Genomic DNA, 15,421 nt, shown 5'->3' with positions numbered 1-15,421 from the left:
GGACCGCCGCCAGGGAGCGCTGCGGGCTCCCGCTCGCCCGCCCCCCGGTAGGCGGGGCTGCGCTCTCCCCGCAGCCGCCGCCGCAGCCGCCGCCTGGGCCGCCCCGTGTCCCCGGTGGAGCCGCCGCCGCCGCCGCCGGGAGCTCGATGCGGACGGAGCCCGGGCCGGGCCATGGGGATCCTCAGCATCACGGACCAGGTCAGCCCTTCTTCCTTTCCTCCACTCCCTCCTTCCAGAGCCCGGCGCCGCCGCCACGCGAGCCCGGGGATGTGCGGCCTAGGCTGGGCCCGAGCCCGGGGCTCCCGCGGCTCCCGCCCCGCCCCACGCCGCGCTCCCCTCAACCGAGCGGGTGCCCTTGGGGGCCTGGGGACCAGCGGAGGCACCGCAGGAGCCCGCTGCAGCCAGGACCCCCCGGAGCGGAGCCCCTCCGGCGACGGCCCCCCTCAACGCTGGGTGCTCGCCTACCCGCTTGGTTCCGCTCCGGCTCCGGCCCGCTCCCTGAATGCCAGCTCTCTCTGCAGCCGCCCCTGGTCCAGGCCATCTTTAGCCGAGATGTGGAGGAAGTGCGTTCCCTCCTCTCGCAGAAGGAGAACATCAATGTGCTGGTGAGTTGGGAGCAGGGAGGATGGCGAGCCCAGAATCCGGGCTCCGGTGTTCCGGACCCCTCCCCATCAGCGGGGCGGTTCCGCGTCTCTGCTTAGATGAGGCCGCAGCTATTTCCACCCTGGGATGGGAACCTGCTCTGCGTTTGGGCATGGAGAGCAAGTCAGGCTTGGAGCACAGCCCCGTGGGGCCGGGGATGCCCAGAAAGGGTGTTCTCTTCTGAAGCGGTGGGGTCTGCAGAGCCCCTACCCCTCCTGGAAGAAGGAGATGGCCGCTTCTCGGGCCCCTCGGCCCTGACTCCACCCTCCCTAGGTGCTCTTGCCTTTGACTCTCCTTACGGGCATTTAGGACGCTGCAGAACCTATGGGAGGAGATTGTGGGGAAGAGCCTGGGGCTCTGAGGCTTGGGCTGGGGTCCTGGATAGCCCCCCCTCCTCCCTACAGCTGCTCCTCTTTTCTCTCTTGCCAGGACCAAGAGAGGCGAACCCCACTGCATGCTGCTGCCTACGTAGGCGATGTCCCCATCCTCCAGTTGCTACTGATGTCAGGTGAAAGTGGGGAGCTGGAAGGCGTGGCACCTAGGAGGGGAGCCGAGGGGAGGAGCCTCCTGTTTCATATGCAAGCAGCATTGATCTCTAGTGCTTGGATCCAGGCCCCCTTCCCATCGCCTCCCTACCCCCTCTCCACCTCCCATCAAAACAGGAAATTACATCCCTACAGGTGCTAACGTCAATGCTAAGGATACACTGTGGCTGACCCCTCTTCATCGTGCTGCTGCCTCCCGAAACGAGGTACGGGGTCGAGGTGATAAGGCTAGAGGTGAGGGTGGAGGCGCCTCTGTCCCCTGCCCTCCTCCAGGTCAGGAGGAAAGCAGCCCTTGGCTCCTCTCTCCTGCCCCTGGTACTGGCTGGTAAGGGGCTCTGGTGTTGCATCAGAGAGAGCCTAACACTGGGCTGGCAGACTGTGGGGGCCCGCTGCCAGGCCTGAGTGACTCATCCTTCCCTGGGGGGCCACCTTGAGTCTGAGCCCCCTCTGGGCATGGAGGTTTCTCTGCTTGTCATGGGGGACAGGGGCAGTGGTGCGCTGCATCCCAGCTCCTCAGTCAGCATGGAAGTTGACAGCTCAGGGGCCAAGCATAACCCTCTCTGTTGGGTCCTGTACCTTGTTCCCAGCAACCCTGAAAGAAGGGAAAAGGAGACCTCCCTCCTTGATTGGCCCATCACTTCCCCCGTCGGCCGCCAGGGGGAGGGGCTGAGACAGCAGTGGGAGTGAGGTGGGTGGTTAGGAGGGGCGTCTGCGCTTAGCTTAGGTTATGGAGAGGACCCAGGGTATGTTTGCTCTCTGAGGTAAGGGAAACAAACGCCTTTGGTGTCTGTGGAAGGGCTAAGGAGGTATTCATTTCTGTAGCAGGAGCGTTTATTTTTCCTAGGAGCGGTGGGGTTTGGGATGTGCAGCCCTTCCTGTGTGTTTTTGCTTGGGAGTGGGCGGAAGGCGGCGCTTCCAAAAGTTCATGGGATAGCTAAAAGAAGCAGCTGATTCTGAGGCAGAACGTTTTAAAATCCAGGCGTCGTTTTTTCATAACGCACGTTTTCTGTGAGCTTGTGGAAGCCCCCTCCTATGTAAGTGAAGATTTCCAGGATGTGGTTCAGGGAGTGGTGCGTGTGGCTTGGGGAAGGGGGAGCAAGGTGAGGAAGAACTGGAGCTCTCGGAAGGTCCAGCAGGTTGGAAGTAGGTGTCCTGGAAAGTGAGCGTGGACTGCTAGTGGGGGTGGGGCCACATGTGCCCTGCTGACCCGTTTCCTCCTTCCACTCCCTCTTGTTTTATCCTCCTGATGCCCCTCTATCTTCTTCCTTGTCCTCTGTCCCTCCACAGAAGGTGCTGGGGCTGCTGCTGGCACATTCAGCAGATGTGAACGCCCGAGACAAGCTGTGGCAGACACCACTGCATGTGGCTGCCGCCAACCGGGCCACCAAGTGTGCCGAGGCTCTGGCACCCTTGTTGAGCAGCCTCAACGTGGCTGACAGGAGTGGGCGCAGTGCGCTGCACCATGCAGTGCATAGTGGACATCTTGAGGTGAGGAGTGCTGCAGGCTAGGCCAGCCCAGTGCCTGCCCTGCGTGCTCACCTGGCCCTGCTTCTGGGCCACTGGGGCTGGGGAAGCAGCAGCACAGATAGATGTTCTGTAAGGACCTGGGCTCCCGTACAGGATGAAAGTCAGATTAGGGAGCTTGACTTGGACTTCAGGAGGTTGGTAAACCCTCTGAAGTCACGTGGAAAATGTTGGTACACACACCTTTTTCTGAAGAGAGAGTCCCCATTTGTTGGTCATGCGTTTTCAATGACTGGTGAGAGGCACAGGCATTTGGCCTAGTGGTAAAGAAGCTGAGTAAGGCACCCACATCCAGTATCCCAAGTGCCTGGGTTTGATACTCACCTCCTGACTCCAGCTTCCTGCTAATGTGCATCTTGGCAGGCAGAAGTGATGGCTCAAGTAACAGGGTTCCTGCCACACACATGGGAGATCTGCGTTGAGTTCCTGGCTCCTGGCTTCGGCTGTCGTGGGCTTTAGGGAGTGAACCAGTGGATGTGCGCACTCTCCCTCTTTCTGTCTTAAATAAATAAGTAAATAAAAGTAAAGACTCCCTAGGAGTTTCAGAGCCAGCAGATCACCCTAAGCCACTTGTGGGCATGTCCCTACAACTTCTGCATCTACTAGGGATCTCCTCAGTGCCTGCCCCTGCTGTCCCTGTAGAACTCCAGGTTGTTGTGCTCGGGAACAGAGACCTCAGGAGATGAGGCCTGTGCCCTTTGGTAGGCATCAACTGGGCTCTGAACGGGTTGTCTATGTCCTGATACAGACGGTGAACCTGCTCCTCAACAAGGGAGCCAGCCTGAACGTCTGTGACAAAAAGGAACGGCAGCCCCTGCACTGGGCCGCTTTTCTAGGTGAGTGCACAGGCAGGAGGACCCGGAATTTGCCGCTGGAGGCTCCCAGGGCGGGAATATAAGGTTGCAGACTGCGGAGCTCAGGGCCTCCGGAGTTCACCCTCCACCTCCCTGAGAGTGCTCTTTTCCCAGGGCATTTGGAGGTCCTGAAACTGCTGGTGGCGCGGGGAGCAGACCTGGGCTGTAAGGACCGCAAGGGCTACGGGCTGCTCCACACGGCCGCTGCCAGTGGCCAGGTCGAAGTGGTGAAGTACCTGCTCCGGATGGGGGCTGAGGTCAGGGCTCTGAGCCCGGCGTGGGCTGGGGGCTATGGGCAGGGAGCTGGACCTGGTAGTTTCTGAAGGGACTAGGAAGGTGCTGGTTTTATGGGTATGGTTCTGGGAGGAGATAGTGAGGGTCTGAATGCCGCTTGCCCCGAATAACAGCACCCTCCATCCCTTGGGTCAGAAACTTGGGGGGTCTGGGGCAGTTGTTGGATTCCTGGGATTCTGTAGGCTTTATGTGCTGGTTTCCACTTTGTTTAAACCATTGCTTCCCTTCCCCTCACTCCTGGAAATCCAGATCGATGAGCCCAACGCTTTTGGAAACACAGCTTTGCACATCGCCTGCTACCTGGGCCAGGATGCTGTGGCCATTGAGCTGGTGAATGCAGGCGCCAATGTCAACCAGCCGAATGACAAGGGCTTCACGCCGCTGCACGTGGCTGCCGTCTCCACCAATGGAGCACTTTGTTTGGAGCTGCTGGTCAATAATGGGGCTGATGTCAACTACCAGGTGCCCGCAGGGACTGGTTGGGAGAGGAACCTGGCTCTGGGGATCCTGGCCATGTCTGGATAGCTCTCCTGGGGAATTGTCCCTCGCCTCCGGGGGTGCTCAGCAAAGCATGGGCTGAGATGTCCATAGAACCCCTCCATCCTCAGAGATGTGTCCTTTGAAACATTCTTTGTGCTTTGCACTACAAAAAAAAAAAAGAAAAAAAAAAAAAAGACAAACCCCGCTGTTTCCACAGAGCAAAGAAGGGAAGAGTCCTCTGCACATGGCTGCAATCCATGGCCGCTTCACGCGCTCCCAGATCCTCATCCAGAATGGTATGGGCCTGGGAGACTGTGCTCTCATCTCCTCCCCCAAGGAATTCAGCCCTAGAAAGCCCTGCCTGTCTTCGGAGACAGGCACCTGGGGAGACAGGCACCTGGAGAACGGCCCTGCCCCGCCCCTGCCTGGCCCCCTATGGCTCACACGCTGAAGGCTTAGCCAGATCAGTTCCTAGGAGGGAACTGCTCGCGGGAGTGGCCCGAGCCTGAGCTCTGCCGGGGCTTCTGTGTGTGCCTCCCCCTCTCAGGCAGCGAGATTGATTGTGCCGACAAGTTTGGGAACACGCCCCTGCACGTGGCTGCTCGCTACGGACACGAGCTGCTCATCAGCACCCTCATGACCAATGGCGCGGATACCGCCCGGTGCGTCCCGGCCCCTGGCCCCGTCTCTGGGCTGCTGTGCATCTGTACATACCACCCACCTCAAACACGCTTGCCCAAGGGAGGCATGGAGGGCGTCCTTACCCTGCCTGGGGCAGTGGCGCGTGGGGGTGGAGGAGGGGTGGCGTACAGAAAGTGCTGACCGAGTCCCTCCACCTCTCCCAGGCGCGGCATCCATGACATGTTCCCCCTGCACTTAGCTGTCCTCTTTGGGTTCTCTGACTGTTGCCGCAAGCTTCTTTCCTCAGGTATGTGCCGATTGGCTGGGGGCTGGGCAGGTGTACACAGAGCAGGGGCCTCTCCCTCAGCTCGGTGCCCTCAGATGTGACAGTGGGTGCCCGCCCTCCAGGTCAGCTGTACAGCATTGTATCTTCACTCAGCAACGAGCACGTGCTCTCGGCTGGGTTTGACATCAACACACCTGACAACCTTGGCCGTACCTGTCTTCATGCTGCTGCTTCTGGAGGGTGCGTTCTCCTTCCCGTCTCCCAGGCTCTGAGAGGGGGCTCTGGGCGAGGGTCTGTTCCCCTCCCTCCGTGGGAGCAGAAGAGGCAGTCCAGTCGCACCCTGCCTTAACCCTTCCTGGGCTGTGGCCTCTCCTCGGGACCCTTACCCTCATCTTGCTTTTAGGAATGTTGAATGTCTTAATTTGCTGTTGAGCAGTGGAGCTGACTTGAGGAGGAGAGATAAGTTTGGAAGGTAGGCTACCAGGCAGGAGGGAGGCTAGTGGTAGCGAGCGGTCAGAGCGGCTTCTGATTCTTGCACCCATCCTCCTGCCCTTCCCCCAGGACCCCACTGCACTATGCAGCCGCCAACGGCAGCTACCAGTGCGCAGTGACGCTGGTGACGGCCGGGGCCGGCGTCAACGAGGCTGACTGTAAAGGCTGCTCCCCGCTCCACTATGCTGCCGCCTCCGACACCTATAGGAGGTAAGGCTCCCCCCGGGTCCTCCTCAGCCCACTCCCCACCCCGCGCCCTGCCCTGACTTGCTCATGCCCTCTTGCCCAGAGCGGAAGCCCACACAGCTTCCAGCCACGACGCTGAGGAGGACGAGCCACTGAAGGAGTCCCGCAGGAAGGAGGCCTTCTTGTGAGTAGCAGAGAGGAGCCCGGGGCGCGTTTTCCCCGCGGCGTGGCCTGCCCCAGCCTTCTCTCCCACACTTGCCGCTGCCGGCATGGCCAGGATTAGCCCGGGCTGAGGAAAGCCAGAAGCGCAAGGCATCGTCCACCCTTCAAGGAGTGGGAGGTCTTGCTGAGCAGATCAGAAAAGCTCAGGACACAGCTCATTGTCCATGTCACAAGCAGTCGTTGAATATTGCTTTCCTAGGCTTCTAGTACCACGCTGGGCGCTGAGGGTAAACAATGAATTACCCCAAATGTCTGCCCTTAAAAAACCCAATCTACTGGGAAAGGTAACAAAAAGAGCCACTCACAGATAGAAGATGTCTGTAAGAGGGGAAACGATTGTGGATTTTTTTTTTAAGATTTATTTATTTATTTAAAAAGCAGAGTGACAGAAGGAGAGACCGAGTGAGAGCTCTTCCATCCTCTGGCTCACTCCCCACATGGCCACAGCAGCAGGGCTGGTCCAGGCTGAGAGCCAGGGGCTGGAGCACCATCCAGATCTCACGTGGGTGCAGGGGCCCAAGCACTTGAGCCATCTTCTGCTGCTTTTCCAGGCACTTGAGCAGGGAGCTGGATTAGAAGCAGAACAGCTGAACTTGAACTGGTGCTTAGATGTGGGATGCCGGCATTGTAGGCAGCAACTTGGTGCAGAGCACCACAACACCAGCCCCATCTCTCTTCTATCTTCACTGTTTTTTGGTAACTCTAAGCCTGTTCCAAATAAAAAGTTTATTTTTTAAAGATTTATTTATTTATTTGAGAGGCAGAGTTACAGACAGAAAGAGGGAGAGACAAAGAGAGTGATCTTCCATCCGCTGGTTCACTCAAATGGCCACAACAGCCAGAGCTGGGCCAATCTGAAACCAGAAGCCAGGAGCTTCTTCCCAGTCTCCCACGTGGGTGCAGGCGCCCAAGGACTTGGGCCATCTTCTACTGCTTTCCCAGGCCATGGCAGGGAGCTGGATGGGAAGTGGAGCAACTGGGACTCCAACTGGTGCCCATGGGGGATGCTGGTGCCATAAGCATTTGCTTAACCTGCTATGCCATAGCACCAGCCTCAAGTTTTTAATTTTTTAATTTATTTTTTTAAAGATTTATTTATTTATTTATTCGCAAGTCAGAGTTACACAGAGAGAAGAGAGGCAGAGAGACAGCGGTCTTCCATCCATTGGTTCATTCCCCAATTGGCTGCAATGGCTGGAGCTGAGCTGATCAGGAGCCAGGAGCTTCTTCCAGGTCTCCCATGTAGGTGCAGGGGCCCAAGGACTTGGGCCATCTTCTACTGCTTTCCCAGGCCATAGCAGAGAGCTGGATTGGAAGAGGAGCAGCTGGGACTAGAACCGGCATCCATATGGGATGCCAGCACTTCATGCCAGGGCGTTAACCCGCTACGCCACAGCGCCAGCCCCTCAAGTGTTTTTTTTTTTTTTTTTTTTTTTTTGACAGGCAGAGTGGACAGTGAGAGAGAGAGACAGAGAGAGAAAGGTCTTCCTTTGCCGTTGGTTCACCCTCCAATGGCTGCCACTGCAGCCGGCGCACCGCGCTGATCCGATGGCAGGAGCCAGGATCCAGGTGCTTTTCCTGGTCTCCCATGGGGTGCAGGGCCCAAGCACCTGGGCCATCCTCCACTGCACTCCCTGGCCATAGCAGAGAGCTGGCCTGGAAGAGGGGCAACCAGGACAGAATCCGGCGCCCCGACCGGGACTAGAACCCGGTGTGCCGGCGCCGCAAGGTGGAGGATTAGCCTATTGAGCCACGGCGCGGGCCCTCAAGTTTATTTTTTTAAAAAGCTAATAATTGGCGGCTGGCGCTGCGGCTCAATAGGCTAATCCTCCACCTAGCGGCGCCGGCACACCGGGTTCTAGTCCCAGTCGGTGCGCCGGATTCTGTCCTGGCTGCCCCTCTTCCAGGCCAGCCCTCTGCTGTGGCCCGGGAGTGCAGTGGAGGATGGCCCAAGTGCTTGGGCCCTACACCCCATGGGAGACCAGGAGAAGCACCTGGCTTCTGCCTTTGGATCAGTGCGGTGCGCCGGTCGCAGCGTGCCAGCCATGGCAGCCATTGGAGGGTGAACCAACAGCAAAAGGAAGACCTTTCTCTCTGTCTCTCTCTCTCACTGTCCACTCTGCCTGTCCAAAAAAAAAAAAAAAAAAAAGCTAATAATTGGTGCCAGTTTTGTGGCATAGTTACAGCTGTTGCCTGTAATGCCAGTTTCCCATATGCACACTAGTTTAACTTGCAGCTGCTCCATTTCCAATCCAGCTCCCTGCTGATGGCCTGGGAAAAGCAGTGAGAAATGCCCAAGTGTTTGGGTCCCTGCCACTTACTTGAGAAACCCAGAAGAAGCTTCTGGCTTCAGCCTGACCTACTTTGGCTGTTGCAGCCATCTATGGAATGAAACAGTGGGTGGAAGATCTCTTTCTCTCTGTAAGTAAAATTAAAAAAAAAAAAAAAAATTTATTCATTTGAAGGGCAGGCTTACAGAGAGAGAAGGAGAGACAGAGAGAGAGAGAGAGAGAGGTCTTCCATCTACTGGTTCACTCCCCAGATGGCTGCAACTGCCAGAGCTGGACTGATCAGGAGCCAGGAGCTTCCTCTGGGTCCCCAACATGGGTGGCAGGGCTCCAAGCACTTGACCCATCTTCTGCTGCCTTCCCAAGCCACTAGCAGGGAGCTGCATTGGAAATTGAGTAGCCTGAATTTGAACCTGCATCCATGTGGGATGCTGGTGCCATAGGCAGCAGCTCTACCCGCTTTGCCACAGTGCCAACCCCATAAAAATCTCTAAAAAAAAAAAAAAAAAAAAAAGTGTAATCAAATTCGAGCGGCTCAGCTGTGTGAGCTTTGGCACATTACTTAGTCTCTCTGTGCCTCGATTTCCTCAACCATGGTCAAGGTAAGATCAGTATGAGGATTACATTATTTTTAACACACATGAAGTGCTTAGAATAGTCTGGACGCATCATGAGTGCTAAACACTTGACTGTTACTGTCACAGCTCCTGCTAGGGTATGAGAAGGGGAGAGGCGCCTAGCTGGGAAGGCTGGGGTAGACAGAGGAGAGGAGCTGGGACTGGGTTTGAAATGAGCAGGGGGCAGGTATTTGGCCTAGCGATTAAGGTGCCCATATCCCAGTGCTTGCGTTTGCTTTGCAGCTGTGGCTTCGATTCCTGTCATTACATATCCTGGGAGGAAGCAATGTGGCTCCGAGCACTTGGGTCCCTGCCACCCACGTGGGAGACCCAGATTGGGTTCCCAGCTCCTTGCTTCAGCCTGGCCTAACCCTAGGAAGTGAAGCAGCAGATAGGGGAGCACTCTGTGCTTCTGGGGTACCATGGTTACGACCACTGGTAACAGAAAGCTGAGTAGAGCTGCTTCAGAGGGGCTGGGGTGAGGCTGCATTCTGGGCGGTAGCCGCCAGGTCGGGTCGAGGGTGGAGGGTGCAGACTGAAGCCCGTGCGCTGGCTTTTCTAGACGAGCACTCAAAGGCTGAAGGAGGTGCTGAAGCCAGAGTGCTCTAGGGCAGCCCTTGAGGAGTGGCGGGTCAGGATCCGGGCTGGGGGTAAGCAGGATTTGGAGCCGAGGATAGGTGGTGGCTGGTGGGCCTGGAGGGGCCCTCTTGCCCCTCTCAGAGTTGTGCCTCACAGCCTACCCCCGGCTCCACAGCTGTCTGGAATTCTTACTGGATAATGGTGCAGACCCCTCCCTGCGGGACAGGCAGGGCTACACAGCTGTGCACTATGCAGCCGCCTACGGCAACAGACAGAACCTCGAACTGGTATGTGCCGAGGCCAGGCCAAGGTGCATGGTCTACCTCTGGGTTTGTGGATTCTGAAACCAAGGGGTGGTTGTATCAAGTGTGCTCCGTGGAACCAGGAGCTTAGAGATGACTGTCAGTGGGGCGGCAGGGGACTGATACCTTAGGAGCTGCCGAACCTCAGCGCCTGTTTTCCTGTCCATTGCAGCTCTTAGAAATGTCCTTTAACTGCCTGGAGGATGTGGAGAGCACCATTCCAGTCAGCCCTTTGCACTTAGCTGTGAGTCCCCAGTCTTTTCTTCTTGCCGTCCCTGCCCCACCTGCTCTCAGGCTCGCGTAAGGGTGACCCAATCACCTGATCCTTGCGTCTGCCTTCTTGTGGGGAAGGGCACAATGCAGGGGGAGAAGCCCGAGGGGCCTGGGGAGCTGTGGAGGACTAATGCCTAGAGTGTCTCCATGGGCTCCCAAGGCACAGTAGGGCCAGGTGTGTGTCTCGAGCTGCATCTGTTGGTTGCCTGCACACCTCTAGGCCTATAACGGTCACTGTGAAGCCCTGAAGACGCTGGCGGAGACGCTGGTGAACCTGGATGTAAGGGACCACAAAGGCCGGACCGCGCTCTTCCTGGCCACTGAGCGAGGCTCTACTGAGTGTGTGGAGGTACTCACGGCCCACGGTGCCTCCGCCCTCATCAAGGAGCGTAAGCGCAAGTGGACGCCCCTGCACGCTGCTGGTTAGTGCCCGCTTCCTGAACAGTTAGGCCTGGGAGAGGGCTGGGGCAGGGCGGATGTAACCATGTGTCCTGATTCATAGCTTCCTGTCTCCAGAGTGTCTCGCTGCCCCAGGTCTTCCCGTAACCTTGACCCTTGCAGCCTTGAGGCTCGAGCTGACCCTGCCCTGATGCAAGCTCCCTTTTGTCTCTAGCTGCCTCTGGCCACACTGACTCCCTGCACTTGCTGATTGACAGTGGGGAGCGAGCTGACATCACTGATGTCATGGATGCCTATGGACAGTGAGTGTGGGCGGGGGGTGGGATGCAGGTGTTCCCACCCGTGCTGGACCCTCACCCTTTCTCCTGCCCCCCTCTGTAGAACCCCACTGATGCTGGCCATCATGAATGGCCACGTGGACTGTGTACATCTGCTGCTAGAGAAAGGATCCACAGCCGATGCTGCTGACCTCCGGGGCCGCACTGCCCTCCACCGTGGGGTGAGAGCTCCTGGGCGGGTTGCTCACAGGCAGGCCTCGATGTGGCAGCACAGCGCCCCCCAGCAGCAGGGCATCGGACTGTGTAGGAGGCGGGCCAGGCTTTCACACAAGGGTGTGCCTGCTGCAGGATGAGTGGCCACCGTCCCCAGCTGACTGCCCTGCTTTGTAATCACACATGAGCACAGGCCCACCACTCAGACTACTGTGCCCTCAGACAGTGCGGCCATCACCCAGGTCCTTCTCACGACCACTGTCCCAGAGCTGCCTCCTCCTCCCCCAAGATTCCCACCCCCTCGGTCCTTTCTTGGCTCTGCATTCAGTGTCTCACTCCAGAGCTGCGGGGTGGACTCTGGCCATCCTGATGGCTGTTGACACAGAGACACAGGGAAGGAGATGCTGGTGCCTAACACCTGGGCTGCCTGTTGTGCATCAGGGATTGGAGCCCTGGAGGTGGTTCCTGCTCCTGGCCGGCAGAAAGGGAAGGGCTCCTCACCCCGACTCTCGCCCCTGTGTCCCCCCACAGGCAGTGACTGGCTGTGAGGACTGCCTGGCTGCCCTGCTGGACCACGATGCGTTTGTGCTCTGCCGAGACTTTAAGGGCCGCACGCCCATTCACCTGGCCTCAGCCTGTGGCCACACAGCAGTCCTGCGGACACTACTGCAGGCTGCCCTGTCCACAGACCCCCTGGATGCTGGGGTGGATTACAGCGGATACTCGCCCATGCACTGGGCCTCCTACACTGGTATGGCCTGGGCCTCCGGTAGGCTCAGAATGTGTGTGCGATGTAGAGAGGGTGGGCTGTGGGGAGCCTGCGCTGAAGCGGGCCTGGAAGTGGAGTGGAGCGCCCCTGCCTTTTCTCTGTTGTCACCCTTTCGTCCTCGTCCCCAGGACATGAAGATTGTCTGGAGTTGTTACTTGAACACAGCCCATTTTCGTACCTGGAAGGAAACCCCTTCACTCCTTTGCACTGTGCAGTGTAAGTCCCTGTGCACTGTGGGCTCCCCGCCTCCGGGGGCGCGGGGGCTGTGACCTGCGTCAGCATAGGAAGGCCACTTCCCTTGCCTTCCTGGTGACCCCTGCTCCCTCTTCCCTAGAATTAATAACCAGGACAGCACCACAGAGATGCTGCTGGGAGCTCTGGGTGCCAAGATTGTGAACAGCCGAGATGCCAAAGGACGGTGAGTGAGGGACGGTTCGCGGAGGAGCCCGGGCACCTGGGGTTCCTGTTTGCTCAGGCACAAGGGCATGCCCCTCTTCACTCTGCCCTGCCCACCCACAGGACCCCCCTTCACGCCGCTGCCTTCGCAGACAATGTCTCTGGGCTCCGGATGCTGCTGCAGCATCAAGCCGAGGTGAACGCCACGGACCACAGTGGCCGCACTGCACTCATGACGGCGGCGGAGAATGGGCAGACTGCTGCCGTGGGTGGGTAGGGGCCACATGGAAGGGAGGAGCGCCCCCGGCGTGTGGACTGGGGTTGGGGTCAGGACGCAGCCGGGGTGGGTGGAGAGGCAGGATGGCTGCTGCCCTGGAAGGAGGTGTCACTCCCACGGTCGCATTTCTCTTACAGAATTTCTGCTGTATCGAGGGAAGGCAGACCTCACTGTGCTGGATGAGAATAAGAACACTGCCCTCCACTTGGCTTGTAGCAAGGTACTGCCTGGAGTCGGGGGGCTGGGGTGTGGGCTGTGTCACGGGCAGACCTCAACAGAATGGGGAAGGGCTTGATGCAGAGCAGATTGGGACAGAAGTTACACTTCTCCAGCCCATCTGACTGGTGGGACAGCCCACTGTCCGCCCGTCATGCTTCCACTTCACAAGTGCCCACTCTCTGTCCTCTCCCTCAGGGCCATGAGAAATGTGCCCTCATGATCCTGGCAGAGACCCAAGACCTTGGCCTTATCAATGCTACTAACAGTGCACTGCAGATGTGAGTGCCTGGGGAAGGGGGCTCCTGGCTGGGGGAGGCAGGTGGGTGAAGAAGGAGCAGCCCCCGCTCCAGGGGCTCTGGAGCTCGCAGCATTTGTCCAGAGCCCTTGCCACCCTGGCTGGGGTGGGAGGGCAGCCTGGCCTCCTGCTGATTTCGCGCTCCTTCCTTTCTTCCAAGGCCACTCCACATTGCTGCCCGGAACGGTCTAGCTTCCGTGGTGCAGGCCCTGCTGAGCCGTGGGGCCACAGTGCTGGCTGTGGATGAAGAAGGTAGGGGGATCTGGAGTCCTCACCTCTCGTGGGCTTGGGGCCAGGGGCCATCTTCCAGGAGGTGACTTCTTAATCTTGCTGCAAATAAGATTTTCTTCCCAAGGGAAGTCTTGAGAGCAGGGACCCACCACTACCAGTACTGTGGAGTCAGAGGGGAATGTGATGGAGCCAGCAGGGTCGGGAGGACCCCCTCTTCACTCACACACACATCCAGGCTTCCATGTCCCATCCCCCCGGCCTGGCTCCAGCCTGGACCCTACACTTTGGGAATCTCCCTGTCAGCCTCCTGGGGCCCTGGTTGCCCTTGAATTCTGACCACCTGGGTGCTTACCCGCTTCGGTTGCCCTCCCAGAGGCTGGGGACCCAAGGATCCAGGACTGTGCCTCAGCTCCCCGCACTTGGCCCCGCAGGTCACACCCCGGCCCTGGCCTGTGCCCCTAACAAAGACGTGGCAGACTGCCTGGCCTTGATCCTTTCCACCATGAAGCCTTTCCCGCCCAAGGACGCCGTCAGTCCTTTCAGCTTCAGCCTGCTCAAGAACTGCGGCATCGCAGCCGCCAAGACGGTGGGTGGCTGCGGCGCCCTGCCCCACGGGGCCTCGTGCCCCTACAGCCAGGAGCGGCACGGTGCCATCGGGCTAGATGGCTGCTACTCTGAGTAGCCCCTCCAGAATCCCTCTCCCTGCCGGTGGCTTGATATCTTATTCTATTTATTTAGAAAAAGTCTAAACATTTAGGGCACTTTAAAGGAGAACACGACTGGGTTGGGGGGCGGAGGGGAACATGAAGCACTGGGGAGCAGCTGCTCACCCCTTTGCCGCACCACTGGCCTGGCAGGGGTCTGGGGCTGACAGGGAGCACCCCAGGCCACCCCTCTGCCAAGTGTCCCAAAATGATTGCTGAATGCCTGGCTTCCCCTCTCTTTGACTCCATCTCAGCTCCCTCTTTCTGCTGCCAGCTGCTCCCCCTCTTCCCTTGGACTCTCCCCCTCTGCACCCCCTTGCCCTGCCCTTACTGCCAGGCAGATCCCCCCTCCTCTTCCATTCCCATCACTGCCTCCCTGCTTGGCTGGCCCCTCCATCCCCGCAGCAGTGAGAAGCCTTAATTTCTGGTACTGTGTGAGCACTCTGGGGGCGCCCCCTCCCCCTTCAGGGGCAGCTAGAGAATGAGGGGGGAGGGTATTTAGCACTGGGGCCTGGAGCTTTTCCCCCACTTCTGTACCTATCGCCCCTAAAGTTCAAATGCAAAACACTTGAAGCAGCGACTACTGTACCTGGGCCCCAAATCCTGCACTCTTCCCCCGGCTCCTCATATGCAAATCAAGGGCTGGTTCTGCCCCCACAGCCTGCCCCGCCCCCTCCCATTCCTGGCCTGGCCCCCTAACCACGCACTTTAACCTTGCTTCTTTCTTTTTCTTTTGGGAGAGCAGAGCCTGTGGCCCTCCCCTCCCTGGCTCTCCTCTCCCTGAACTTTGAGGCTTGTCATGAATTTTTAAGTAAGCATTTTGTCCTTTAGGGGAAGAAACAAAATTAATTTCCTGCCCATTTCAAAACCATAGCCCTAGTACGTCCTACCTGTTTCAGGCATGTGTTTGCATGTGTGGAGGGAGGGACTGTGTTCTTCCTCCTGTGCCCCCATCCCATAGTTCCTCCAACCCCCCTGTTTGCCTCCACCTTCCGTTATGTCCGAGAGTCCCCACCGCCCCCAGTCACTCCTGATCTGAAGCCAAAGATGGTGGGAGGGGCAGGGCAGACCAGGGACGTGGCTGCTCGGGACCCAGGCTCTTCCTCTGGGGTGAGGATGCAGCACTGACCTGGGGAGCAGCGAACAGACACTGAGGCTTGGTCCCTGCCTTCCCAGCAGCTGGGAGAGAAGGGGTTGAGCTCGGGGCTGCACTGATAAGATTCCTAAAAGTTGCATCCCCAAAGCCAAACTGGGCTGGAATGAGGAGGGGGCAGTTTTCTCTCTAAATGTAGCATTGAATTTGGCCCTGGTCCCTTCGGATGCCCTGTCCATCCATCTCCTAGTCAAGCCGCCTGGACAGTTGGACCTGCTCCTGTCGCCCAGTGTTCCCTTCCTCACACTCAATACCTCAGCCAGGGACCAAGACCCAGAACTT

General features: G+C 58.3%; 1 protein-coding gene across 1 annotated transcript; it reads left to right on the top strand.

The window, feature by feature from the left end:
* The first annotated feature begins 40 nt into the window (after window positions 1-40).
* On the top strand, window positions 41-14,854 carry ANKRD52 (ankyrin repeat domain 52). Its single transcript, XM_002711073.6, has 28 exons — window positions 41-198; window positions 522-605; window positions 1,072-1,150; window positions 1,323-1,393; window positions 2,475-2,675; window positions 3,460-3,547; window positions 3,680-3,822; window positions 4,109-4,321; window positions 4,557-4,635; window positions 4,887-5,001; window positions 5,185-5,267; window positions 5,369-5,486; window positions 5,650-5,718; window positions 5,808-5,948; window positions 6,028-6,108; window positions 9,806-9,917; window positions 10,105-10,176; window positions 10,426-10,627; window positions 10,819-10,906; window positions 10,986-11,103; window positions 11,627-11,846; window positions 11,993-12,080; window positions 12,199-12,282; window positions 12,384-12,529; window positions 12,675-12,757; window positions 12,952-13,034; window positions 13,212-13,303; window positions 13,714-14,854. Exons 1-28 carry the CDS (start codon window positions 172-174, stop codon window positions 13,962-13,964), a joined length of 3,231 nt encoding a protein of 1,076 aa, XP_002711119.1. The 5' UTR covers window positions 41-171; the 3' UTR covers window positions 13,965-14,854.
* Window positions 14,855-15,421: the final 567 nt, after the last annotated feature.

The sequence above is a fragment of the Oryctolagus cuniculus genome, chromosome 11 (assembly GCF_051225735.1).
Source record: "Oryctolagus cuniculus isolate XC-2025 breed Fujian yellow rabbit chromosome 11, ASM5122573v1, whole genome shotgun sequence".
NCBI lineage: Eukaryota > Metazoa > Chordata > Mammalia > Lagomorpha > Leporidae > Oryctolagus > Oryctolagus cuniculus.
This window is presented reverse-complemented; position numbering and strand designations above follow the sequence as displayed.